Source organism: Periophthalmus magnuspinnatus, chromosome 7 (genome assembly GCF_009829125.3).
Source record: "Periophthalmus magnuspinnatus isolate fPerMag1 chromosome 7, fPerMag1.2.pri, whole genome shotgun sequence".
Lineage (NCBI taxonomy): Eukaryota > Metazoa > Chordata > Actinopteri > Gobiiformes > Gobiidae > Periophthalmus > Periophthalmus magnuspinnatus.
This window is the reverse complement of record NC_047132.1, coordinates 19962339-19990299: the sequence shown is the minus strand read 5'-3', so window position 1 is coordinate 19990299 and position 27961 is coordinate 19962339. Positions and strand designations below refer to the sequence as shown.

Genomic DNA, 27961 nt, shown 5'->3' with positions numbered 1-27961 from the left:
ATGCTTTCTAATTAGATGCAGACTGTACTCAACTGACTTATTTTTACTTCAAGAGCAGCTTATACAATATATCTGTACTGTAGCTCAAATACAAAGTTGTAATTGTTGTAATATTTCAACTTCCATAACCTTAGTCTTTGCAATAAAAGCATGAGATTAAAAGTGTTCTAACAGAAATCATACGCATTACAGCCATTTTGTACCAAGAGTGCTGAAATTAGTGGCAAGCTCCATAATAAACCAAGCCTGTATAAATCCTTATTGGTAGAAACCCACTGAGACTTGACTAAATGCTTTTGTTTCTTCAATTTAAATGCGATTCTGTCTGATTGACCCCAGACTTCATCTAGCTCATTGCGGCGAGGCTCTGAAGGCACACCAGTAATCATATGTGGAAAATGAGTTCGAAGAGCAGTTTGATAGTGCACCTGTCTCTGCGGATGGCGCTAATGGTTATCAAACCTCAGAACGGTGTAGTGAAGAGGAGATACAAGGAACTATATGGGATTAGCATACTTCACCCCTCTTACACCAATAGTGCTAATAAAAGGGTATAACTGTTTAAATCATGTGGGCGAAGATATCAAGGGTGTTTCAATGCAAGACAGTCTGACAGTGGGATAATATAGTCCACTCTTATAACTGTTCCCCAAGTGTTGCACTAATGTTCATGAAGAAGTATCAGTGCAAAGTAATGCTGTGGAGATGATGAATGTGACAGTGGCACAGGTTGATTGATTATAGCCAAAAGGCTGGTAGTCCAATCCCAGCTACCCAGTGCTTTTGTTGTGCTCTTAGGCATAACACTTAATCCACAATGCTTAGTATGAATGCGTTGTGTGCATGAGTGCTGGTGGTGGTTAGAGGGGCCGATGGCGCAGATTGGCAGCTTAATTTTCATCTGCCTACCCCAGGGCAGCTGTGGTTACCATAGTATACTTAGTACAGAGTATGGACTGTATAAAGAAGTCTACTAAAGTAGTGTGACATCACCCATATCGCTCGGCTCCATTAAAATGTAGCTCGTCAAGGATAGCAGTTATAATGGTGAATTTGAAGCAAAGTTCCATATTTGGAATTACGATTGCAACTATCATAGCAGCCAAAGAGCTATGATACCCCTTCCTGCCTGCACCGCTAGTTTAGCAGAGAGTGGGCACTTAGCAACTAGCAGGAGCGACCTCGAGGAAAGAAGATGTCTGATTTGTCTGTTATTAATGTTCATATGTTGATTTAGGGACACAATAGTGAAATAAAAATACCAGGATCATGTGGAGAGGGTTAATACAAACATTTTAAGACCAAAATGACAAGTCTGACAGCAGCAGTTACAAAGAGATGGCGACAGTTTTCCAATGTAAAGTAAACTGAAGCCGGACTTGATGGAGCGTGAATTTGATGGGGTTATGTGTTTTTGATTGTCAAAAAATACAACATGAGTTGAATGCATTGCTAACACAATTATCCATTTAGACTATTTACTGTGCTTTGTGTGCAACCTTTTATTACTGAAACTTGACTCACTACAACTACACAGTGTGTCGAGCCGTAGAGCAGTCTTCACCCACCATGTCATGTGTCATACTAAATGACTCATACGGGTCGGAGAGGCCAGTGGCACAGAATGGCCTCCATATCTCTTTTACTAGTCAACTTATTTCTTTCCTTTTCTTTTTCCTTTTTCCTCTTTCTTTTTATTCTTTTCTTTTTTTTAGCTGAAAGCCTGCAAGATTGAACGAATATTGCAATATAAAGTTACTCTTATTAGATACGACATCCACATCTAAAATATAACTCCCGTGCACTTCTCCAGACAAGTCCATTAGAAAGGCAGCGTCTGGCTGCTATCAGTGATGACCGAGTGAGATTGTGTGCCTATCAAGATGTTATCTGCTCCGGACATTCAGAGAGTAGGATGTATACGATAACCATCCGCCATTAGATCAATACAAACCACTATAGATACACCATCACATCCACAATGTTTTGCTGAGACGGGCACACCAGATATGGATGATAAACTCTACATTGTGACAGTCTAATGCAGCTGCTGCCCTAATTTTAAAACCTAGGAATCCAAATCTGATCAATTCCATTTGCCAAAAGAAATAAAGTTCTTGTCGTCATGAGGGATCTAGCAGAAAAAGACTTGCAACCCACTTTAGCCCATGACCCAATGAATAATAATAGATGTCTGACCCAACTAGAATCAGTCATGAAAATATTTGAGCAATAGTTGAAGAATTTATTTGAAATTGCTAGACAAGTGATGTCCAAGTTGAAGTAAATATTTTGGCAATAATAAATAATGATGGACGTAGTTTCTAATACAGTGCAATCCAATATCAGTATTTTTGACATGGTAATATTGACAAAGCAGGTATAATACATTTCATATAGCCATAAAAAATCTAAAACTGTCACTGAATAGGTTTGAGCAGTTAAAGCATATTTTGAATCTCCTTTAGAGCTAGTGGGCTGAAGTCATGATTTGATGCCTAATGTATTCTCTTAGGCTTGTGTCATTATAAGTATAGATTGGGATTGTTTCATCACACCTCATTGAATTTTCACTTAGCCTAGTATTACCCAAGGGAAAGTTAAAGGTGTCAACTATTTGAGTTAAAGTTCATTCAAAAGTATTCTAACACTATAGTGTGATAAATATATCTAACAGAAGTTCCTCATCAGTTGATTTGGCAGTTTTACAGCTGCTCAATCTTACATTGTTGGTTTTATTGTATGTGTTATCTTAAAGGGTTGTGAATTCTTATGAGTAAGCTGTGATGAAGACACATTTCTGTTTGATCTTTGGACAGTCAACTTCTATTCTGTTCTTTACTTTGTTGGATGTTTTGGATGTTGTTTCTCTATGAATGTTTTGCCTGCCTGCAAGAATGCCAGAGTTTGCACCTAAGACGCCTAGTAAGTCACTCTTTACGCATAGGATACGCAATGTCTCTATTTATTTATTTTATTTTATTTATTTATTTGAAGGACAATGTGCAGATACATTAAAAAGATGGCTGCACCAGATTTAGCAAAATACTAATTTTCTCTCACGTGACTTTTAGAGTAAATCAGCACCCACCGGCTTAGATTCTGCATTAAAAGAAATGAATGTGCAGCTTTCACATATTTTCACGAATATCTCATAGACATGAAGGAAATTATTGGAGGTAACTTGGTTGATACCAATATTAGTGTGAAACTTAATTCCCAGGCATCAAATTTCTCCCGGCCAGTCGCAAATACGTGTAGTATCCCCAAAGAGTTAGGACTATTTGATATGCAAAACTTAAAGACAAGGAAGGTGCTGGGAATTATACATATTACTGTATGTAGTATCATATCTAAATTAGATTACAATAAATTCTGGGCAAATCAAACAAACCCATATATATATATATATATATATATATATATATATATATATATATATATATATATATATATATAATTTTATTTTTTTTTCTGAAACCTGGCTATCAAATAAAATAAGTGATGAAGTGGTGAAGGAAGTCAGTATTGAAATCTAAAAAGTTTTACATTGCAATCTAAAGGAGGTGGTATTGCCATTTATATTAAAGATAACCTGTCTGTGGACCTTCTGTTCTCCTACTCAATTGTTTTGGATAATAATAGTGATCCTTTTGATCTCGATTATGTTGAGTCTGAACCAGTGGCAGAGAGCAGTCAGATTTTCTCTTTAAGACCTTTCACTTACATGGAGGTTTTAAACACCATAGACCCAGAGGAAGTCCACGGGAGCTGATGACCTTGATCCAAAATTTCTGTTACTAGCTGCCCCATATTTAACTTTACATATTTTTAATATATCAGTTCCAATGGTAGTTTTACACGAATTATGGAAAAACTGCACATGTTTTGACTTTACATTACAGTGGGACAATAAAAAAAATGTAAAGCCAATATCTGAATTGCCTTGTCTTGCAAAAGTTTTAGAAAAATTAGTTGCAAATCAAGTTATAATTTATTGAAATAAATGCTCTATTTTGAAGTCTTATCACTTGGGTTTCAGAAAAGGGCATGATACTGTCACTGCAACCACAAAAGTTTTAAATGACATTTTCAGAGCTCTTGGTAACAAACAAGATTGTGTAGCTCGGTTCATTGATTTAACTAAGGCTTTTGATTCAGTAGATCATAAAATCCTCTTAAAGAGCCTGAAGCATATTGGATTTGACAATTCCCTATGTAACTGGTTCCAAAATTATCTCTCAAACAGAACCCAGGCAGTTGTAGTCGATGGGTTTAAATCTTTTTTTTTTGTTTTTTTTTTCTTTTTCTTTAAGCAACGGGGTGCCTCAAGGCTCAGTTTTGGGCCTGCTACATTTTACTATATTTATAAATTCCATTGATTGCAGTTTACGAGTAAGTAAGAGTACTTTTATATGCAGATGGCGCTGTTTTGTATGCAAGTGCTCCCTCTGCTGATAAGGAGATTTTAAAATTGTTGCAAGATTTTCATGAAATCCATAATCCCATCAAAAATCCTAAATTGCCACTGAATGCAAATACGACAAAGTATACGATTTCCCCCCCCTAAAAAATTATGTAAGTGATGTGCAAGCTACAAATCTGCATACACTACATGGATTTAAAGAGTCACCACCTGTAAATATTTTGGGTTTCTCAGAATTGTGTCAGTTTAAATCAAAATCATCATTTTATCATAGAAAGAAATTTTGTATTAGATCGAATTAAAGAAAAAAAAATTCAAGCAACCTTTATTTCTGTACTAGATTATGGAGATAAAATATACATGCAGCCTTCACTTTGAACCCTATAGATACATTCTTTCACTCAGCCCTTTGTTTCATAACAGGTGATAAATTTAAAACCCATCACTGTACACTCGATGAAAAAGTAGGTTGGCCATCGCTATCTGTCAGAAGAGAACAACACTGTATGAAATGTATTCATAAGGGATTACTTGATAGACTGCCTGAATATCTCACCTGCTTTTTGAACTTTGATATGTGAACTAATACAAGATCTCATTATGGTCTACATCTAAGACTTGCCACACTATAACTGAAATGGCAAAAAAAAAAGCTTTTGGTAATTTTGCTTCACACAAGGACACACAAACTAGATACACTGCCTGGCCAAAAAAAAGTCACCACCTGGATTTAACTAAGCAAAGAGGTACGGGCCTCTTATTGGATAATTACTTGAGGTTCTGCAACAGTCTGTGCTCAAAGAATGAGGTCAGCTGACACCTGAATATACTGAATGACCAGGTTATTCCATCAATGGATTTTTTCTTCCCTGATGGCACAGGCATATTCCAAGATGACAATTCCAGGATACATCTGGCTCAAATTGTGAAAGAGTGGTTCAGGGAGCATGAGAGCATGAGCATTTTCACACATGGATTGTCCACCACAGAGTTAGTTAGTTAGTTAGTTACTTTATTGTCCCCGAGGGGAAATTTGTCTTCACAGTCAAAAACACAGAGAAAAACGCCATACATACATACAATGCCACACAAACACATCACATATATTGGACAAACACAAAGGCAGGTAATTGACATTGTAAAAGTGCATAATGATAATTAGAGTTCCGTAGTCTATAAATTGTTCAAGTTAATAATGGCTGTGGGTATGAGACTATTTTTGAAGCGTGCTTTGTTACATCTGAGAGTCCTGTATCGTCGTCCTGAAGGCAGTAGAGTAAAGTACCGGTGCAGTGGGTGAGTGTGGTCCTGTGTTATTGTCTGTGCTATACGAGTGATGGCTTTAGAGTTTAACTGTGACAGACTGGGAGTAGGGAGACCAATGATTTTTGATGCTAGGTGGGTTATTTTTGTAAATGAATTACGGTTTTTAACTGTGAGCATGGTAAGAAAACATGGTGAGCAGTACAGTAGGACAGGTTGGATGATGCTGGTGTACAGAATAAGCAGTAGATGTGGTGAAACATGGAGTCCTTTTAACTTACGGATAACAGAAAGTCTTTGATTGCATCTAGAAAGTCTTTGATTGCATCTTGAGTCCAGACCTTAACCCCATTGAGAATCTTTGGGATGTGCTGGAGAAGACTTTGCGCAGCGGTCAGACTTTACCATCATCAATGCAACATCTTGGTGAAAAATGAATGCAACACTGGATGGAAATAAATCTTGTGACATTGCAGAAGCGAAATCGAAAAAATACCACAGCAGATGTATGCCATAATCAAAGATAAAGGTGGTCCAATGAAATATTCGAGTGTATGACCTTTTTTTTTGGTGGTGACTTTTTTTTGGCCAAGCAGTGTACATTGACTGATACCACTGATGCACTTCAATAATATAGTGATAAACATTTACAATTTCACCTGCATCTATTTTTGAGGGTTTAAGTGGACCTGTGTAGTTATTTGTTTTGTTTGCCCATGAAAAAAAGAGACTGGTACTGTCATTGGTGTCTCCCCGTATAAACAAAGATAAATGGAAAAAATGAATTGAAAGCAAAGATTTCATATTTTGCCAATAACTTGACAAATTGACATGCAATTCCTTTATAGTCATGTAGGTTACTTAGACTTGAATATGAAGCCACTACTGTCTCATAGTATTTCTTCACATACATATGTTTTGTGACTCAATTTACCATACAGGAGTTGGGATGTCTTCACTGCGAAATAAGGCCAGTGCCATCGCAGAGTCTAGCTTCTTCTTCAATGCTTCAACTTTCATGAGAATCTGTTCTGCCACTCTCTACTAATGGGTGAAAAGGTTACAAAATGACTAGAAATCTTCATACAAACGATATGAGTAAGTATGCACAGTCACACTGGGACAAAACTTTTGAAAGCTCTCATCTTTTTCATCTATATTCCATGTGTATCGCTCTCACATCCCGGGCGCTTTATGTCGACACGGAAACGTTTCATCTGTTTGGGAGAAATGAGCCGGGTTCCTGAGCAGCGGTCTCAGGTGGAGCAGGCCTCTCTTCCATAAAAGAACCTTTGAACTGGGTTAGAAGCCTTTTGGAGTGTCCACCCACTCCTCACCAGCCGCACCACTGGGGATACGCAGCCAGAGGGGTGAAGATAAAATGCAAGAGAGGGTTCACCACGGGATGAAATGAAACATAACTGACATAACCTTAGAATAATATTTTTTGTAAAGGAATGAAAGAGGGTTGTGGCTCCCCAATTTCAAGCAAGCGATAATGTAAAAAGTAATGGAAACTGTTGCGAGATCTACAAAATAGAGGCTATGGCACAAACTTAAAGGTGCATCGTGTAACTTTTCAGGTGGAGGATCTGCTACCTGCTTCTCCCCATGGATATGTGGCACAATGGCTCAGTGTTTAGCACTCATGCCTTAAGAAGCAAAAAGGTTTCAGGTTTGACTCGCCTCAGCAGCAAGGATGGGTCAAATGCAGATGACAATTTTCCCAATTGTTATGTAATTGTACAATTTTTAAAGCTTGACTACTTAAAAATACCTTGAAAAACAATCTTACTCTCAGTGGTCTCACCTCTTCACAGATCTGTCTGGTAGCTTGTCTCCATCGAGATAGATAAGTTAAAAGGCATACTGTGGAACATTCCAGACAGAGCATTAACATTACAATAGTGCAACTTTAAAGCTACCATCTGCAAGTTAATAGACTATTTTTCACCAGTTGATGGCAGATGTGAAACCTGTCCCCCCTCACCCCTCACCTGGCCTTTGTTCAGCCTGTGCCCTCTGGTCTTCTTCAATCAGGCCAAAGCCGCACACTGTCACACTGCAGTAACACCGAGAGCTTCTAGTGGTGATATGTGAGAATACAGAGAAACATGCGCGGGCTGGCCGATATAATTACAGATGGTAGCTTTAAATGTGCTTCACTCAAAATATAACATTCTTTGGCTAAAGTTTTAATATTATGAGCTTGAGAAAGATAGTATTTTTCAACATGTCTGCTTGAATCTTCTTAATAATAATAGCAAAGGGTGAATGCATTTTAATATGAATAGAATGTTATGTGCCAAGTTTTATATATATATATTAAAAAAAATATAGTTTCCATTTGCATTCCCAAGTTGATCTTGAAATGCATCACACAAAGCATCCTTGTTCTGCAAAATAAAAAAATAAAAAACAATAACTCAATACTTGACTAGACAAATCTTTATTTTGCCACTTTAGATCTAAGAAGTGGAACCGTGCCAAGAGTCTGAAACCTTAACGCCCATTACTGCCGTATTACTGAGAAGCAACAGCTAATGCACTGATGAGTATAGCGATGTGTCTGGCCTTTCCTTGACCCCTTTCTTGAATTTCTACATAAATCTGCTGGAGCTAGTGCGGAGCGACCCTGGGGAGGCGTATCCATTGTGTGCGATGTGCTCCGGTGTACAAATGGAGACACGTGGTGAGTTATGCGGAAGAAAGTTTCTCTCTTTTTGACTTGTTGTTATTTTTTTCTTGAAGGTTGAGAGACATAGACAGTGGGAAGAGAGAGGGAATGGGTAAATGAAATGAATCAGGCTGAGACAGTGGAGATGGATGGACTGGAGCTGAAGAGGGAGTTTGGAGTTGATTGAATGGTTAAGTCTCGTGGGATTACTGTGGATGTGTAACTGCTTGTGAGTGTAAAAGCCGTTTTGTCTGGGTCCAAAATGGAAATAGTATAGCAAACATTGTTACTTTGTGTTCTCTTATGGGTCTTAGCTTCATAACAGATTATATTTAATTTGTTATATACCACAAAGAAAACACTGACTTTTCACTTCTCTCAAGAACCAAGTTAATAGTTGGCCTGTCACGATAACTACTATAGAGGCTTATCGTTCAAAATATGAAAGCTGGAACAATATATTTTGGGGGTGTCAATATGTATCGAGTGTACAATACCTTTGTGGGGAAATTTGCGATATTTTTGTTGGGATTTGAGATGTAGAGGGTTGAAAAAGTAACTTCTGTGGCTAATTATTGGTTCATTTTACTATTTATTTGTTGCAACTCATGCCACTTAATACTAGTGTCTATTTAAACATAGTTTGCAAGGATTATCTTGCATCATTGTTATTGTGTCAGTGACATAAAGTACTTTCAGTATTTTTTTTTTTTGGCAATATTTCTCTGTAGCGATATATCATTCTTCAAAATGTGTTACCGTGACAGGCCTAGTTGACAGACCTACTGTTTTTGTTAGAAGAAAATTCTAGTTCTGTAAATAAACCTGTGTACTTCACATATGGAATAAGCAAAGACCTATAAATACAAAAAAAAAAGAAACAAAATAAAATGTACGTCTTATTGACAAAATACTGAAGCTGTAAGTGTTTACCTGTAAACATTAGAAGATGGACCAAATGAATTTCAAAAATGTATGAACTGATGTAATAGTCAAATCTAGAAATGCTAGGTTAAAATGTATTTTCTAAGACAAACCTAACACCTGATTTTGTGAATAATTGTGTGTGTGCTAATGTTTGCTAGTGTTGTACTGTATGTGCGATGTTGGGTCAGAGAGTGGACAGCATGAATTGTTCTTATTTTAGACTGGTGTAATTGCGCTGTTTAATTTATTCCTGTAAATTAGGGAGTGCAGATGGAAACTAGCTATTTAGTTATAATCTAGTGCAGAGCATCTTTTTATGATCTTAAAGAAGACCTATGGTGCTTGTGTCCGCTATATAGTTATAATCTATGCACATTTTAAATCGTAATATTCATCTAAAATGCCCTAATAAAAGAAACAAGTCTGCTGACTTTCATGTTAGAAAACTGCAGTGCCCAATGGGAGCTGGCGTCGCCGTAAACATCATCACAAGAAAGAGCTGTTTGGCTGTTGGTCCCTCCTATGCATAGCTACAGGTCACGCTAGTGAGTAGCAGATTTTTTTTCATTGTACCAAATTGACTGCGACACTGCCGAATCTTATGAGTATCATCTATTAAGAAAATAAAATTGAAGAACGAAGTAAGTAAAGAGTAGGTGAAAATGACGATTCATTGGCATTATGGCATTTTGAAAATAAGCGATTAAAGATTGCTCAAAAATGCACAAATCACTCCAAAAACTACTTTTAGTGGGTAAGTGCAAAGGGAAAACAACTATAACATCGTTAACAGCTCTGAAAAGTTGATTTTGCACAATAGACCTATTTAATGCCTCTATACATCTCTCATCCCTAAAATAAACTAAAATACATTGTGGTCTCACCATAGCAGCAGTTGCAGCTGATTCCATTGCTGTGGAGTCACTTCTATTTAACCATAAAGGAACATTTTCAACCAGCATAGTATTGTACTGTAGTGTGTCCAACAATCACACCAAAATAAAGTCTTTCTTATTGCCCTCATATCCCCTATAGCTTCAAACTGGACGTTTCTCTACACGCCTCTTCCTCATCATATCTCCTCTGAGTGTGTGTTGTTTTTTTTACTCGGCGGCCATCTCCAGCGGTCGATGGGGTCCCGGCCCTGCTCCTCTGTGAAGCGCTTCATTGGGCTGTAACGCTAATCCCGGGGGACCCTCCACGCTGCTACCACCTCCCCAATATGGCACCCCCCCCACCCCACTTTAGCCCCCCACCCGGAAAGAAACACAACTCGCCCTGCCTCATCCATCATACTTGGATCCTGTCAACGCCGCGGACCGTTGCGCGAGCCTCGACGGGGTGACGGCCAATGGGAGCGCGCGGTTCATGCGTGACATCACCGCAAGAGGGGAGACGGCGCTGGTCTTATGTGGAGTAATTAAATGCGAGGAAGACAAAGGCGGAACGTAATCATATCTCCGGCAGAAGCGGCAGAGGTGCAAAGTAAATGTCAGGTTGTGCCTCATATAGTGCGCTCTTTGTCTCGGGGAGAAGCTAGCTATAACAGTGCAGCCCAAGAATGATTAAAAAGGGGGGTATATTTAGTTATTGCACTTTTCTTTCTAGGTATGATCCAGCTGAGCGTCTACTGCAAGGTTTATGTGGCGTTGTTATTGTATAAATTATCATAAAGTCCAGATTTATGCGTGGTTGGAGACATTTACCAGACAGGCTAAGTTTTCAAAGCGCCACAAAAACTGAAATCATGGCTCGTTTGACACAGGGCATCAGTGACATAAAAGGTTTGGGGACAGAATGAATGGAAAAGTGCTGAGGAAAATACTCAGTTCATTTCTTCTGCAAGGAGCACTGGCTGTGACTCAGGAGAATTCTTGCAAAGCATCGGCTCTACTCATCTATTTTTGGTATTTATCAACTGAAAAGGTTCCTCAATCAACCGTGGTGATTGTTCCATGGAGCGGGCACCCCAGTTCTCTTAAGAGTTTGAAGGCAGAGGTCTTTTGTGTCAGACGTAACTCTAAAAGTAAAGGGGATTTTTAAAAATGCAGATGAGGAATTGCACAGTCATTATCACAGTCAAGGTGGATGCAGTGTCTTGCCTCAGAGCGTGACCATATTTTGAGATCAAACCTCCAATCCTCACTATTTATAGGTTTCAGTTTCTTGTTATATACAACATTCTGAAGACTTTTTCCCATTTAATAGATTTGATATTTTGTTATTGTAGTATTATAGTAAATAGAATGCTAACATTTGTTCATTCTTAAACTCCCAGCATACACATTGTCGGTAGAGCGGTCAGATCCATCACAGTGTGTGGAGTCACAGTGCCAACCTGTGGGTTGTGGTTGGCAGTGTGTTTCTAGCAGAGATGAATACTGTTGTTGTACCCTTGAGCAAAACACTTTAACCCCCTCGCCCCTGGTGTCTGCGTACACTGGTGTATGCCTGTGTGTGTTCTTTGATGTAACGGTAGACAACTGTTTTACCATGTTAGTACTAATAGTGCTAACAAGTTCAAAACTGATTTAGTTACTATTCTATAAATGATAACATTCCAGTTTGTGATCCCAATTTTATCCACTTGCATTACTCTCATCTGAACATACTTTCGAAGAAATAGGACAAGTTGGTAAAACATGGCTCCTCTGGGTTTTTGGTTTGGTACCGCACGGAGCTTCCCGGAGTGGTTGGAGGCTGTGTAGAACGCACAGCAATAAAGATTTGGAATCAGGGATAGAGAGTGGGAACGCTTGTGCTGTAGATAGGCTCACCTCTGCTATTTGATCACCACGGGAGCGCGTTTGGCCCCTGGGCTCCGGTATGCCGCTCCACGGGCTTCTCCTGATGACTGCTCCGAGCTACAGGGCAGGATTTGAACCTCCCAAGCCCCTAACAGCTAGGTCTGGATGGAGCGTGTTAGAGTTTGTTTTTGTTGTGCTGTTTACGAGTCCCATGGTGCACTGCTTGGGATCATGACCTCCTCACCTCCTTCACTTTAATAAATGACTGTATGTCTCCTCAGACCTTACCTCCTAACTCGTCTCCTATTCCCTTGCCACTCCACCTCCCTCCGCTCTTTTCCGATCCGATGTTTTATCACTTCCTTTTTCCGCATCATTCGACATTCCTGAGCCGTGCAGGCATAAATCCACAGCCAAACAAGTCAAAATGGGAGGTGGAGTTCGTGGGTGACAATTAGTGTGCTAGAACATGCAGAAATGTGGACAGGGTGAAGATGGATGTATCAGTATATATCAGTGTATATTGAATTTCTGATCTATACAGTGAATGGTCCTGGTTATTTCCATGGTATTCTTATTGCAGTAGTGCTCAAATGTTGCAATGGTGTCGCAGTATTGTAGGGTTAAGTCACGTGTTTCCTAAAGGTGAATTTCGTAACTTCTCTGGTTGGGGGTTTGACACTTACTTGTCTTCCTGGAGATGTAACTTGCATTTCTTCATTTGCATTTCCTACAGATGTTGCTTAAAAAAAAAAAAAAAAGTTCTTACTGTGAGTGGACACACCTTCCCGCAGATCTGACCTCTAACTTGGCCTGGTACCATAAAATAGTTTCCATGCAACAAGCAGGTGGTAGATCCTACATCAGAGAAGTTACATAATACACCTTTAATTCACATATTTTTTAATGATACATAAAAGGAAATTAGTTCAAAACGGGCTCAAAACGGTTCTGTTTAGCTGTGCATACGACCGAAAGATTTTTATTTTAGATTTTTATTTTTTTATTCTGCACTCTTCTCTTTTAATGTTAATTTTATGATGATTATTTGTGATTATTTATGTTTTGATTTGTGTGATTTTAATGTCTTTCTTATTCTGTAAAGCACTTTGAATTACCTTGTGTACGAATTGTGCTATACAAATAAACTTGCCTTGCCTAGTTACTTTTTTTTTTGGAAGATTTCTTTACCATGTTGTTTGGTACCTGCATATCAAACAGGAAAAGGATGTATATGTATAAATCCAAACTTCTGTTCCCATGATGTATAGTTTTGTTAATGTGAACGTAGCACCATTACATCTACTGTTTCCTCCTAGCCTAATAGTTGTAACTTTTCCTGTACAACCTTGGCTGTTCTCATGTATACCACACGGTGAGAAATAATTACCACTGCACATCTAAACATACACATACATAAGCCTGCAAAAAGATCAAGTATGTTCCAACAGTGGATTAGAGCAATCCCCAGGTGAGCCCACTGTTGCTTCCTATTGTGCACGTATACGCGGCGCCGCACACTATCAGATCTCCTCCCCACTCCGACACCTGTCACCAGTCTTAATGAAACAGCTCCCACAATCCTCTGCTCCCGAGCCCTTTGTTCCCTTCCTACTCTGTGTCGGTGCAATTAAGCCTTTGTACAGTGGAGAGAGAGTCGGCCCTCCCTCTCCCAGTGCTGTGTGCGTATTATAGGGATCCTTAGAGAAATGCGACGCTTCTTTGTATCCCCGCTCGGCTGCATGCGCAATGAGGAGCAGGCCTTGGAAGATGCATATGGATATGTACTATGCATGTGTGGTGTATAGGAGGCAGCCAGGAGGGAACAGACTGTATTTGAGGTAAATGAGAAGAGGGGGAGTATCGGATGAGTGTGTGTGGCAATGCCGGGCAAAACTAAATGAACAGTTTGATTGGCAGGCATTGGAAGGCGAAGAAAAATAGGTTTCCAAAATGGCTGCCTATTTGACAAAGCATTGTGGAACCTAAAATAGCTCATATTAATGTTTTATCACCAAACCATAAGCCACTTCAGCATCTATACCACTTAATTTCTAAGACTAAGACAGTATTTACAATTTTGGAAGCACAGTGGCTGGCCAGCACTTTTGCTTCCGAGCAAGAATTAACTTCCAAGTTTGATTCTATGGCGACGGGTTGTCCAGCAGCATTGAAGGATGGGCCAAAGGCAAAGAACAAATTTCTCTATGGAGACAATAAAGTCTACCTTGATTTAAGGAACATTTATTATGCATTTTTGTGGATTTAATTCTCTTTTAAGCACTCTTTTGGTCACTTTGGGATACAGATTTCACATTTTCTAACTTAAAATAATGTGTGCATTTGGAAAACACACTTTATGAACTACACTTCTCTGAGGCATTTAGGGATTGGAGCTCCCTCTGCTGTCAGCCATGAGAATGAACAGTGAGATCAGGATCAGGATCTTAGGCCATGTGAATGATATGTTAATAGCATAGTTGTGTTGTGCTAGTTGTGAACATAGACTGACCTCAGAACATGTTTGGTGATGATTTATGACCTTAAAATTGTGCAGGAGAAGTCTGAATTTTTACCTGTGATGCAACAATCCTGGAATTTTTTAGTGCTCAGAGAAGACGATTTTGGATTAATGGATTAATGAAACAAGCATGCATTAAACACATATTTTGCATAATACGTGTTGTTTAAAGTATGATGTAACCTCAACCTCTCCACTAGATCTGAGCTAAGACGTTTTTAGGTCAAAATCTCTGAAAATGGTGAAGTGGTGGAAAAAAAGACTTCAAGTTTGAAACAAGAACTAATCCAAAGGAGGGGAAAAAGTTATTCAAAATACCCCTAACAAATTACATTCTTCACAAAACAGTCAAGTCCACCGGGGTCCAAGCACCAAAGTTATCTATCTTACTTAACTAAACTTTAAGTCTCTCTTGTGTGAACTAATCTTATCATTTACATAATTCATGCCTTACCACTGTTGTCAAGTATTTTAACTCAATGCAACAAGAATTCTGAAAAAATGTTGGCTCATAGGCCTGTCTCCGCCTTGTTGCAGCGTGTCTTCGGTCCATTAGAGCTGTGCCTGTGCGTGTGGATACTCTAAACTTTCTCTGTCAGACGCACTAATTGACACAGTGCTTGGCTGAACACATTGCCATTGATCCATCTCCTTTCTGTCCCTTCTGCTTTGGGTCCATACTTATCCACAGCAGGGCCTGTTCACTGCTGCGGCTCTGGTTCTGCTACATAATACTACCTACATTTGCAGCGTTACGGATTAAAGGCGATGTGCCTGATTTTTACTGTCTTAAAGTGGTGCTATTATGCAAAATCGACTTTTCAGAGCTTTTAACCATGTTATAGTTCTTTCCTCTTCTCATTTACCCTCTCAAAGTTGTGTTTGAAGTGTATGAGCAATCTTTAATCGCTTATTTTCAACACGACATACTGCTGATCAGTCCTCATTTTCACCACCACCGGCCTACACCCACTGCTCTGTACTTACTTCGTTCTTCAACTTTATTTTCTTAATCGATGACATGCATAGGATTCGGCAGCGTTGCATAGTCATTTTGGCACAAATGTTAAAAAATATCCATTACTCGCTAGTGTGATTTGCAATGTGTCAACAGCTACACGGCTCTTTCTTGTGATGACGTTTACGGCAACATCAGCTCCCATTGGATGTCAGCAGTCTTACTTCTTTTATTAAGTCGTTTTAGATGAATGTTGAGATTTAAAATGTGCAAATTATAACCAACCATAATAATAATAATCAACTGGTGTCATAGATTATAAGACATAGATACAGAGCACAATAAGTGTTCTTTAAAAGCTTGAAAAACAGCTTGCACTTACACTTTTGAGCCTCTGTACCCTAATTATTCTTAAAATACATGAACAAAGACTTTATCATGAACAAATAGTTGATTAATAGTTTATTAAGACTGATTCATGCTTAGTAATTGCTAAATTTAGGGGCTGAGGTTAATAATTAGAACAGTGTTTCCCAGTCAGGTGTATAGGGACACCTGGGCGCACATGAACGCTTTATTTATACAGGAGAACCCAATGCTGTGTTTTCTCGGGTACTCTGTTTAAAATACAATACAAACTGAAAATCAAACAAAACAAGTATATAAGTCCATATAAAACATTAAAAGCAGTGTCCATAAACGTTTGTTACCAGATTATTAAATTGCGATTGTGGCACTAGCGTATCCAATTTAACTTTTCCTTGAAGTGTATTTCATTTTTGTGAAGCAAAGTAGCCAAAAGCCCGTTTTCCCATCTCAGTTTTGGTGCAGCTAGTCCTTTGCTTTATGCAGTTATGTGATCTGGTATTAAATAGGGTGTACTTGATATCATTTCAGATTTAAAAGACAGGTAGAACTGAATGATATTTGAATGTAAAATATATTTGTAGTACAGTTTTGGAGGATAATTGTGGGATAAAATTGATCAAAACAAGAAAAACTAATAGCTATAATTAGCAATGTACTAGTAAACCAATGTATAATTACTAAAGAAACTCCAGTATTGTTAATGGGGGGTACTTGAGGGGAAAAAAAAAAAAAAAAGATTGGGAACCACTGGATTTGACTCTTAGTTTAAATCAAACAAGATGAAGTTTTCCTCAATGAAAGTTCAAAGTTCCTCCTGTGTGCTGCTCTTCTGACCGGCCTTAAAGCCATTACCTCTGCTCCATTACCCACACCTCCACACTGCCCCCCCTTTCCTTCTCGCTCTCTCTCTTACCGTCTCTCTCTTTGGTGAATGTGCATTGACTAGCTTCCGCGCGCCTTCCCCTATTCATCACAGAAGCTGCAAAACGCTGCTATCCTAATGCTCAAATGATAGCTTGTTTAACAGGGCATAAGGCAGACTCCAATTTAATTTCTCACTTCCGCGTTTGCATTTATTAGGCCTTTGATTGTTTACCTTTGCTGCGAATAAATAGCTAGTACCCGTTTGAGTGTGCAGCAGTGATGCAGTAATTCCTTTTCATAACAATTCTGTATAATAACTTTTTATCCACTTAGAAAATTCTTCAACACATTCCCACTTTTATCCTCCTCAGAATGATTCATATTTACACAAACAATTATAATTTTGCATCATGAAAGAGCCGGTTCAGTGTTTGTTATCCGTGTATTAAAAGTAGCAAGTAGTTTTTAATGAATGGAAGGAGTAGGAGGGAGGCTGATCCATTTGCTTACATGCAATATTCATAACCACGGTCTTAATTATGTAATACTTAGGAAAGAAAACATATTGTTTTGGGAGGGGCATCAGTAGTGTAAGCTGTTTATGTTTACAAATGTACAATGCGTAAACAAGGAGTAATGAGTTCAATTTGATAAGTAAAAGTTGCAAAATTATATTAGAAAATCTTGTTAGAAGTTAATGGGTTTATTGTAAAGTGGAATTTTTCATTTGTGAATACCGGTTGTTGCAAGGTTATTAGCTAACAGGCTTTTTAGGCAGGTTTTCAGCAGAAGCTCTGACTATTTTCTGTACTGCATGCTTTTTAAATTACATGCAAATCCATTATGTTTTCACTTCATTTTACTTGCAAATGATCCGTTAACTTAGAACTCACTGCAACGGATGTTTTATATTTGAGCAAACTTATCTAAAGATTTGTGTACAACTGCATTTTGTGTTAGTTGAGTTTAATATATGGATATAATGTTTGCACTAAAATGTGTCAAAAATCAAATGCTAATTGTTACTAAAACTTGTATCGACAGTTTAAGAATGATCTTCAGCGTTTTAAGAACCACACGGTAGCATGGAAAGAAATAACATTATTTGTGTTTAAAATTCCAGTCTATTGTATAAAAAAAATAAATAAATAATAATACAATTGTTTTGTATTATTGTATTATTATTTTGGTGTTGAAATTGACAAGCTTATTCCTTAGTTTCAAAATCGAGTTTGAAATTTTTGTTAAAATTTAAAGGTCCCATGTTATGCCCATATAATGTTGTTTCCTCATCAAAAAACAGACCTGGAGCTGTGTTTTTTTTTTTTTTTTCCATTTGCACATGTTTAAGACAAAAACCCTGCGTATTTACTCTAAGGTCATCTCAGAAAACACTGATGTCATGTGGTAATACAGGAAGTGCTCCCTTTCACACACCTTCACTAGAATCATTTGGATGCTTTCAGCCCTGCATTTGACAATCTCAACTGAACAGTAGGTAAATAGTCGCCGTTAACTTGAAAACTACCACTTCATGACATCACAAGGTGGAAGAGACCATTTTGAGCTTTGAGTAACCCTTTATTATTAGTCTGCCTACATCTCCAAACATGTGTAAATGGAACAAAACACAACTCCAGGAATGTTTTTGAGGAGGTAACCTCATTCTAGCATGGCTTAAAACTCACAAGAGTCAATTTTATAGTCAATATAGGACCTTAAATGTTAGTAGTTCACTAGTAAGAACTTCTAAACATTTTTTGACCCTACACTATTGCTGTCCCTGCAGGCTATTCAAACACTGCACTCATACATATGTGTATAAGCTAAATTTATTGCAACCCCTTATGCTTATCAATATCCATCTCAAATATATGTCCCTGCGGGGCTACCATACACCTTCCCATCTGCTCTCAAGAGGACAACACAGAAGTTACTCTACATAATGTGACTAATGACCTGCTCAAAACAACCCCATAAATACTCTACATAAATATATAAATAAAATCATCTCTCCATCTGATGTAATGCATGCAGTACAGCTCGTATTAATGCGATGGGAACTAGAATACCCACACAGAGACACAGCCCCGGGGCCATCATTTGTGTCCACTCCGACAGAATACCAATCCTCCATTCTGCGGACAGACAGAAGCAGGCCTAATATCCATAAACGCTTCATTAATACCCCACGGATTTAAACACACAAATGCCACGGACGCGTTTTGACAAGTCGGCTCCATTTTGAATATGTAGTGTTTTAAAAATAGGACGAGATAATTTGCAGAAAAGCGGTGCTAGGCTGGCTGGTATCTTCAAACATGTTTCCGAACGCAGAACAAAGCACGATGAATACATCTGGGACAGCGTTTAATGTGCGCGATGCTCTCAGCTGCAGGGATAAAAGGATATAATGGATTACTCAGAGCCCGCCATGCCAAAAGTGCTCCCATGTCGTATTTACAATTGTTTCCTATTGACAATTACAGCTCAATTAGAATGAATATTGCATTGTATGTGGAGTGTATGAGGAGGGGGTTTCCGATTGGTGGGGTTGCACACTGGTGCAGACTGTTGAATGTGATGAGAGGATGGTGGTGAGGCTGGGGGGAGGGTGGAGCATCTATTAGAAGTATTCAATACAAAAATTTACAAATGGTAAATTTGCTCATTTATGTTTTGACATGATCCAATATCGCAATCTCCCAGAACAGCAACTATTACATGTTTGCATTCCATTTATAACTTGGATAACAAAACCAAACTGGATATTTTTATGAGGGAGCATTGTAACCTGGTTTAGATCTTAGAAATGTTAGTAAGTAGAGTATGTAACGTTCTGGAGGTGGCACATCACCTGCATGTTTCCATGGAAATAGAAAGTTAAAAATTAGGAACATTTTCCTTGAAAATATGTTTTATGCTGTATTGTGGATTATTATAGCCCAAAGTAACAGCAGTTCCATGGAAACAAGCAGGACAAGGCCCTCCTTCAGGCCAAATACGAATCAGGTTTGCGGAGATGCAAGCCTATTTACAGCAAAGATGGAGTTTTTTCAGTACAATAAACACAACCAAAAATAAAAATATATGCTTTTGTTTCAGTGTACTTTTTGGCTAAAAAGTTACATACTGAAAATCCAATTTTAGGAGTAGAAGTGTGGTATTAGGTACTGATATTTATCTGTTGAATTTGATTGATAACTGCTTTTGTTGTGATATGCACTTAGTTTGCACTTTGGAGAACTTTAGAATTCAAATTTAAATCTTATTAAAATTATCTTTTCCCCTTCAATAACTTGATAGATTATGTATGAATAATTTGAGACTTGAATCATTTAATTGGATAGTATCTTGCACCATGACGAAAACACATCACCAAACCATGCAATAGTACACACCCCATTACATTCCACTGCCGTACTGGTTAAATCAAATATTTCTGAGGCTGATACATAGTGCAACAGACAACCCTCTGCTCCACCCGAATCCCTGCAAAGACCCCTACGTGGCTCCTCTTTGGTGCAGAATCCTGAGCGGTGCGTTTGTTTTATTCACAGGAGTGTCCTCAGATCCTGCCCTCCACACAGATCTACATCCCGGCCGGAGTCATGCGCCCCATCACTCTGCTGGCCCAGAACCTCCCCCAACCCCAGTCTGGTCAGAGGAACTACGAATGCATCTTCCACATCCAGGGGAGCAGCCATAGTGTGCCAGCGCTCCGATTCAACAGCACCAGCATCCAGTGTCAGAAGACCACGGTAAGGCCTGGAAAGTCACACAAGCTTGTATGTTAGAGTAGAGCTTGGGTAATACAGGAAAAGGGTAGCCTCAAACATAGCCACATCAAGTTGGTTCTTTTTGTAGTTAATGGTCCTATATTACACAAACTGGACTCTTCTGAACTTTAACCCATGTTATAATGTTGTTACCTCCTCAAAAACATACCTGCAGTTGTGTTTTGTTTCATTCATACATGTTTGAGTAACCCTTTATTATTATTCTGTCTGCATCTCCAAAGCTCAAAGTGCTCTGTTCCACATTTGTGATGCCATGAAGTGGTAGTTTTCAAGGTAACAGCTCCTTTTACCTTTTGTTTAATAGAGATTGGCAATTTCAGGACTGACATTATCTAAATGATTCTAGTGAACGTGTATGGAGTTTAAAAACACAGTGGACATTTCATGTTTTACCACATGACATCACAAGGTGGAACAAAGAATTTTCTGTTCAAAAGATGAACTCAGCGTAAACGTGTGAATGAAACAAAACACAATTCCGGGGCATGTTTTTGATGAGGACACAACTGTATAACATAGAAAACAAAGTAGTAGAGTCCCTTGAATGTTATTGTAATATGGTTGAGATGCATAGGTTTTTAAAATGGGGACAAATACGTAAGTAGTCATGCTGTCTTGGCTTGAGCTACTGTGAGTTAAAGTTGCACTATGTAACTTGGTCCACTAGCTGCTTGTCTCCATGGAGATGCTATTGCTTTGCCTGAAATGTTCCACAGTATGCTATCAGACGTCTCTTGAATTCAGTGCACCATTTGCCCAAAACCATGCCAAACTGAGTATGGTTCCAAATGAACTTATGGCACACTTTTAAATTTGTACCAAGAACTTTCAAAGTATGTTTTCAAGTTTAGTAGTTTCAAGAAATAAAAATGAAGGAAATTGAACTTACTTAGAAGTAAATCATAGCCCAAATTTGGTATATGAGCCACTAGGGAAGACACTTCACCGAAAGTAGGTAGCTTGGTGCAACTGTTGGAGAGACTGCGTGATTACCTGCAATATAGACACTGTCATAAACAAGGAAATTACTAGGAATCAAATATAGGCCTGTCACGATAACAAATTTTGAAGTGCGATATATTGCTGAAGTAAATATTGATGCTAAACAATAATACTGAAAATAGTTTATGCCACTGACACAATAACCCAGGGGCAGATTTAAATCACAAAAGAAAAACCAAACCAAAACCAAAAATGTCCACACGATAAATATTGACCCCCAAAAATATGGTTCCAGCTTTCATATATTGAACGATAAGTCGATATAGTTATTATGGTGACAGACCTAATCCTATATCAGTTCAATTATTAAACTATTTGAATATCTTCTACCTAAGCTAATACATCTGAAGAGATAAAATTCATGTCTTAACAGTGCTCTTTAACTACATCTTCAACTGTAACTAATCACTAAATCCAAGTCCAATCCAGTCCGCCTCCACCAGTTTAACTCCTATTGTAACCTTTACAGTGTGAATAATGAACGCTTGAGGAAATAAGATGAACGACCACACGTACAAACTCCCAGCTATTCTGTGCAGCTTTACCCTTTAGCTTTCAATCAAGCTGTCAACGCTAATATGTAGCAATTCCAATTTACCAATGTTAATTTCCTGGACCCAATCAGGGAGTCAGGCAGTGGAAGACATTTTAAATGCAACAATTATGACTTACTTAGCATGTGTGATTAGCATGAATCAGCAGGCTCAAGCTAATAGTGTCTATATGTTGCATTTGAATTATTTATCAGAACATCCACCTATTCCGTTGTAAGTGCAGGGTAAATTGACATGGTTCAGTAAAAGGTGCACTATGTAACTTGTCTAGTGGAGGATCCATCACCTGCTTGTCTCCATGGAGATGCCCTTGCTTTCCACTGAATGTATATCTTAGATTTATATCCTGCAACTTGACCTGATGATGTACTTTGGGTGATGGTAGATCAGTTCGCAGAGTGTTCGTCCTCTGATCCAAAAATTGGCGCTTCAAAACCTGCTCTTTACTTAAGCATCATTGGTAGAGTGATCCAGCTCACACAGATGACTACTGTTGTTGTGTCCTCAGGCAAGACAACCCACCTTGCCCTCAATGTCTGCCTACACTGCCTGTATGAATGTCTGAGTGAATAGCTGAGTGGTTCCTTGTTGTAAAGGGCGTTGATTGACTTAAAAGTGGAAATAACTTCTATAACTTATTCACTAAAACCAGCAGGTGCTGAACACCCTAGTTAGTCTAGTGTAAAATTGGAAAGAAAGCTCATAAGGAAAGTGAAATTGTGAGGATGCTAACAGCTAATACCCAACAAGAAAAAGTTAGCAGAATAAAGCAGACATATTCTGTAAAATCGGTTTTACAGAGCTGTTAACAATGTTATACTTCTACTTCTAATGTAATGTTGTATTTGGGGTGACTTGTGCATGATTGAGCAATATTTTATTTTCAAGAATCCGTATTGCTGATCAATCCCCGTTTTCACCGGCAAACGGCCACTGCTTTGTACTTCTTTTACTTACTAATTTTATTTTCTTAATAAATGATACGCGTAGAGTTCAGCAGCATAATGATTTTGGCACAAATGAAAAAAAAATCTGCTTCTCACTAGTGTCATTTGCAGCTATCCATAATGGGGGCCGACAGCCACACAACTCTTTGTTGTGTTGACATTTACACTGACATCTGCTCCCATTGGGCACCGCAGTTTTTGAACACGGAAGTCAGCCGACTTGTTTATTTTATTAAGTTGTTTTAGATGAATACTGTTATTTAAAATGCGTAAATTATAACATAATGATCCATGTCATAGATTACGACTATATAGCAGACACAACCACAATAAGTCTTCTTTAAGAGTAACATATTTTTACATCCAGTTTTAACTAGGGCACAATTAAAGTCAAATCTGTGTGCACTTTGTGAAAAAAAAAAAAAAAAAAAAAAAAAAATTTCTTTTGTTAAGCACTAAATCCGGTTCAAGGACCAAATTGTAAATAAGACTCAAAGCACAGCATACTTACGATGATCTAAACATATTGTCTTATAACAGGCAGCTTCACTGAGCGTAATGTATTTCTACTTGCTCATCAAGAGTGTCACTTTTCAAAAGCAATTGTCCTATGCCTGGGTCATTACAAGTTGGTCAGGTTTCATTCTAGGGCTAGTGGAGTAGCCTCATATTCGTAAATTCTCTCCCCATCCCAAAATATAAATGGTAAAATTAAAATGGCCAAAAAATAATGAATTTAAGAGTTATTATTTTCAACTTCATAATTTCGCAACCGTTAACCTGACCCATACTGTTCTAACTTTTTAATCCCTGTCTGCTGTCCCCAGTCGCTCCAAAAAGTCCAGTCATTTGGAAACTCTCTGACATTAAAACAGTTTTGAGGGCACATTATTAGCCCTTCGTCCCAATCTTAATGATGGCTCCTACAGTTCTTTTGTGCACATTCGGAAAGGTAATTTGCACATATTTAGCGTCTGAAATGCAAAAGAGATTTTCATGTATAATAACAGCTTTCCGGACTTGTCTCATCAGTGACCGGCGACTTGGAGCACAATGAACAAAGGGCAAGAAAGTGCTGCAAAATTAGCATTTACAAAGACAGGAAAATAGCCAAATCAAGTATGGACAGACAGTATTTAACATCAATCTATAATTTGTATTGTGGATTTAGACCTTCAAGAAAGTCTTGTCTGGTCAATGCATCCTAAAAATGGATGCTGAGGACGTGTAGACGAAGAAAAAATAAAGGTTTTCTTATTTTAATTTTGTTTATTTTTAGATGTAGTATCAGCGCTCCCCACGCTCCCACCACACGGTCTCTCCTGTCTCTGCCCTCCCCTCGCAGTACAGCGAGCGACACAAAACTGAAACTAATGAAACTTTTTATTATGTTGATTTCGGTGAATACTTTCAAATCAGTAGAAGGTGACATGGTGATCCAAACTTGTGTTAGCAAATAATACCCCATAGAAGTGTAATACCCCCTCTCCTCTTTTAACAAATGACAGACCCCTACTGCCCAATTTGGCGCCTGATTAGATTTTGCACTTGTAAAATGGAACTTGTTTAACTCTTTTAAGTGTGTTTATTATGTCTTCTGTCTGCTGCAGCTAGGCCAATAACACATTTTGAACTACAATATATTGCTGATGAAAATATACATGATAAAGATTAACATTGAATGCTATTATACCACTGACACAATAAAACATTAAGCAGGATTTCACCAAAATGACTATTCTATATTTGCAGTATTGTCACCTAACATGAGCTGCAATAAATAGATGAAACACTTAATGAGTGTAAAAGTTATTTATGAATCTCTCTACAGCTGAAATCTTCAGAAAAGTGCAAAAGTTAACTAAAAGTCCCTCGCTACTACTACAAAAAAGTACCTACTATAAATATCAACCCCATAGTTGTTCCAACTATCATGTACTGAACGATAAGTTGATATAGTAATTATCATGACAGGTCTACCTGTAGCTACAACTATTACTCAACTTAAGTGGATTTATTCTTAGTAATAGAAACAAAAACAATCGTATTTGACATAATTGTCAAAATTACCCATTTTACTTACAAAGATGATGACTTATGATTTTATTCTGTTCTTCTAACATTTATTAACAGTTTAAATACATCATTTTCTGTATTTATCAGTTAAGAAGTTTATATTCCAAGAATAGATTTGGTCAAACAAATATCACTTTACACCAAAGTATCTGAGCATGTACAGTTTGAAAAAAAACCATGCCAAAATAGGCAAGGTTTCAAATGGGTGTATGGCACACCCTTTTAATTTGTACCAAGACATTTCAAGGTATCAGTTTAGAGGAAAAATATGTTTTCCAACAAATAAAAATGACAGAAACAGAACTTATTTGGAAGTAAACACAGACATAATTTGGTATATGAGTCACAGAGCTTGTGATATTGGAATCCATATTGACTCATTCCAAGTAAACTAATGAGAAATGTTTGAGAGATACCTGCCAATGCCACATGCTGTCTACAAACTTTAAACATCGCTGATAAAATAGATCTTGATAGCTGTCTGACTTGAAATTGCTTGTAGACAGCATAAACACAAAATAGTGCTGGTGTACAAATCACATTTATATTTGAAATTTCTGCAGAAATCACTGAATTTACAGATGAAACCGGCACAAATCACTCCAAAACCAACTTTGAGTGAGTACACGGTGAGGGGAAACATCTATAACATGGTTAAAAGCTCTAAAAAGTCAATTTTTGCATCATAGGTCTGCTTTAAGATTGTCTAGCAGGAAGATTTACGGTAATTTGACAGGACAGTTGTGGCATTAAAAGTGGGGAGAGAGAGGGTAGAGACATTCGGCAAACAGTTTAGGCCAGGACGTGAACCTAAAAAAACCATGGTAGCAGAAGCACATATGTGGGATGCCCTAAACCCCTACACCGCAACATTATCATTATGCAAAGTCCAGTTAGGAGCAGTGTTAGTGATTGGAGGCAGTCCAACTGTAAGAGCCAAGACAGCACTGTGGACCTGCTGTTTGTAGCATAAGTACATCAATATCACCTCTTTATAACACCTGTCACTGTCACTTTGAACAACTATAATGGATCTATTGCACTGTTGTTCTGCCCATACTGTATATTTTTTATTGCATTTCAAAGACGATTTTTATTTACCTTATTTAATGCATGCCCTTATTTTTATTTTATCATAGCTTATATTTAAGGATGAAGGATGCGAACCGGCAACCTTCAGATGAGTGGACAAATACTCTGCTACGAGTTACTGTCGCCCCATTCCATTACAAAAAACAAGAGAGGAAAGTAAAAGAAGCTACCAGCAAAACATGTATTAAAACGTAATGGTGCCTATATATTCTTCTTCTGGTGAATTGAATAACATATGGGCAGTGCAAATTGAAATCCGGTCCTCTCATTATTTTAACTGCTTCTGCTGCTCAAAGATGCTGATTCGGATAGACCCTCTTGAGACTTGGCCAGGAAGTGAACTCACAAAACCAAGGTGGCAACGCTGGCAAGCACTTAATACGCTAAATTATCGTTTGGAGCAATGTGAGTGACTGCAACTCTATTTCTATATAAGGTATAGACTCGATACTCAATACTGATTCTGATATCATGATAATAAAAACACTAATTAGACAATAGAAGGTTATTTTCAACATTAAATCATATTATCATGTAGGTGTATATCTGTTTAATATCTCTGTCGTCCAGGTAGGTTCTATAGTGATCCATGGGCGTATATACAAGTCTGTGTTGTCTTATACTCCTGATAGAGCTCAAGATCATTCGGAAAGGCTCATTTCTGTCCTGTGAATGTGCCGTTTTAGTATTGATACTTGCTCAAATGAGTATCTAGTTTTGGTACTAGTTTTAATATCGATTAGTATCTGATTTTTGATACTTTTGACAACCCTACCAGCAACTATAAGACCTAAAGCAGTCTGGACTTTCCGTTTGTTGCAAAGTTTTATTAATACCACCCAAAAATATGAGAGGAAAGTAAAAGAAGGTACCAGCAAAACATATATTAAAATGTAATGGCGCCTATATATCGCGTCTTCTGGTGAATTGAATAACATACGGAGAGTGCAAATTGAAACCCGGCTCTCTCATTATTATATCTATTTCTGCTGCTCAAAGATGCTGATTCAGGCAGACTCTTCAGCAAATCTATCTTTATACCCTTCTCATCCAATCGTACACCCATTAGTCCACTCCTCACTGTGTTTTAATCTTCTCCAGAAACCCAAATTCTAGCTTGACGGGAGGCAGGCAGAGACGGTAAATAAGCCAGACTCGGCAGCTGCTGGTGGGGCTGCCTCTCCTCAGGTGGGACCCCGGTACCATCCAATTAAGGGAGCTGTAGATAAAATGATGATGAATTGCAGCAGTGTAGTCGACTGACAGACAAACACACACCCGGGGAACGGCCAGAAACGAGACAGAGAAAGAGGAGAGGCTGAGGAGAGAGGAGAAGAGGGAATTAAAGAAGCAAACAATGATGAGGCAGAGAACGAGGAAGACGAGGAGGAAGAGACGCGGTAGGGGGGAATTAACTGTGCAAAAAGGGGTGAAGAAAACAGGTGCGTGTTTTGAATGAGAAGATGAGAGAAGTTATTATCTCTTAAAAGCAAATGTAGAGTGTAAGCAGGAGGTCAAAAAAGTGTGGTTCATTTTGGGGACAAGTGTTGGAGTCAATGGATGTACGACTGGAAAGGTGGATGTGTTTGTTTGGAAGCTGTGATTTTACTTGTGCTGGATTTATGAAACGATGTGGAGTAACAGTACGCTTGAATGTAAAGCAACACCATGTAACCTTCACCTGCATGATTCCATGGAAATAGAAAGTCAAAACCATACTTGGGAACATTCTCCATGG

General features: G+C 38.2%; 1 protein-coding gene across 2 annotated transcripts in view; it reads left to right on the top strand.

Annotated features, from left to right (window-relative positions):
* The window catches only part of plxna1a (plexin A1a), a 409386-nt gene that overhangs the window by 258014 nt on the left and 123411 nt on the right, over positions 1-27961 (top strand). For both annotated transcript variants that reach the window (XM_055223304.1, XM_033969420.2), the window contains exon 10: positions 20313-20513. In XM_055223304.1, coding sequence (XP_055079279.1) covers positions 20313-20513 — 201 coding nt within the window. The remainder of the gene's footprint in view (positions 1-20312; positions 20514-27961) is intronic.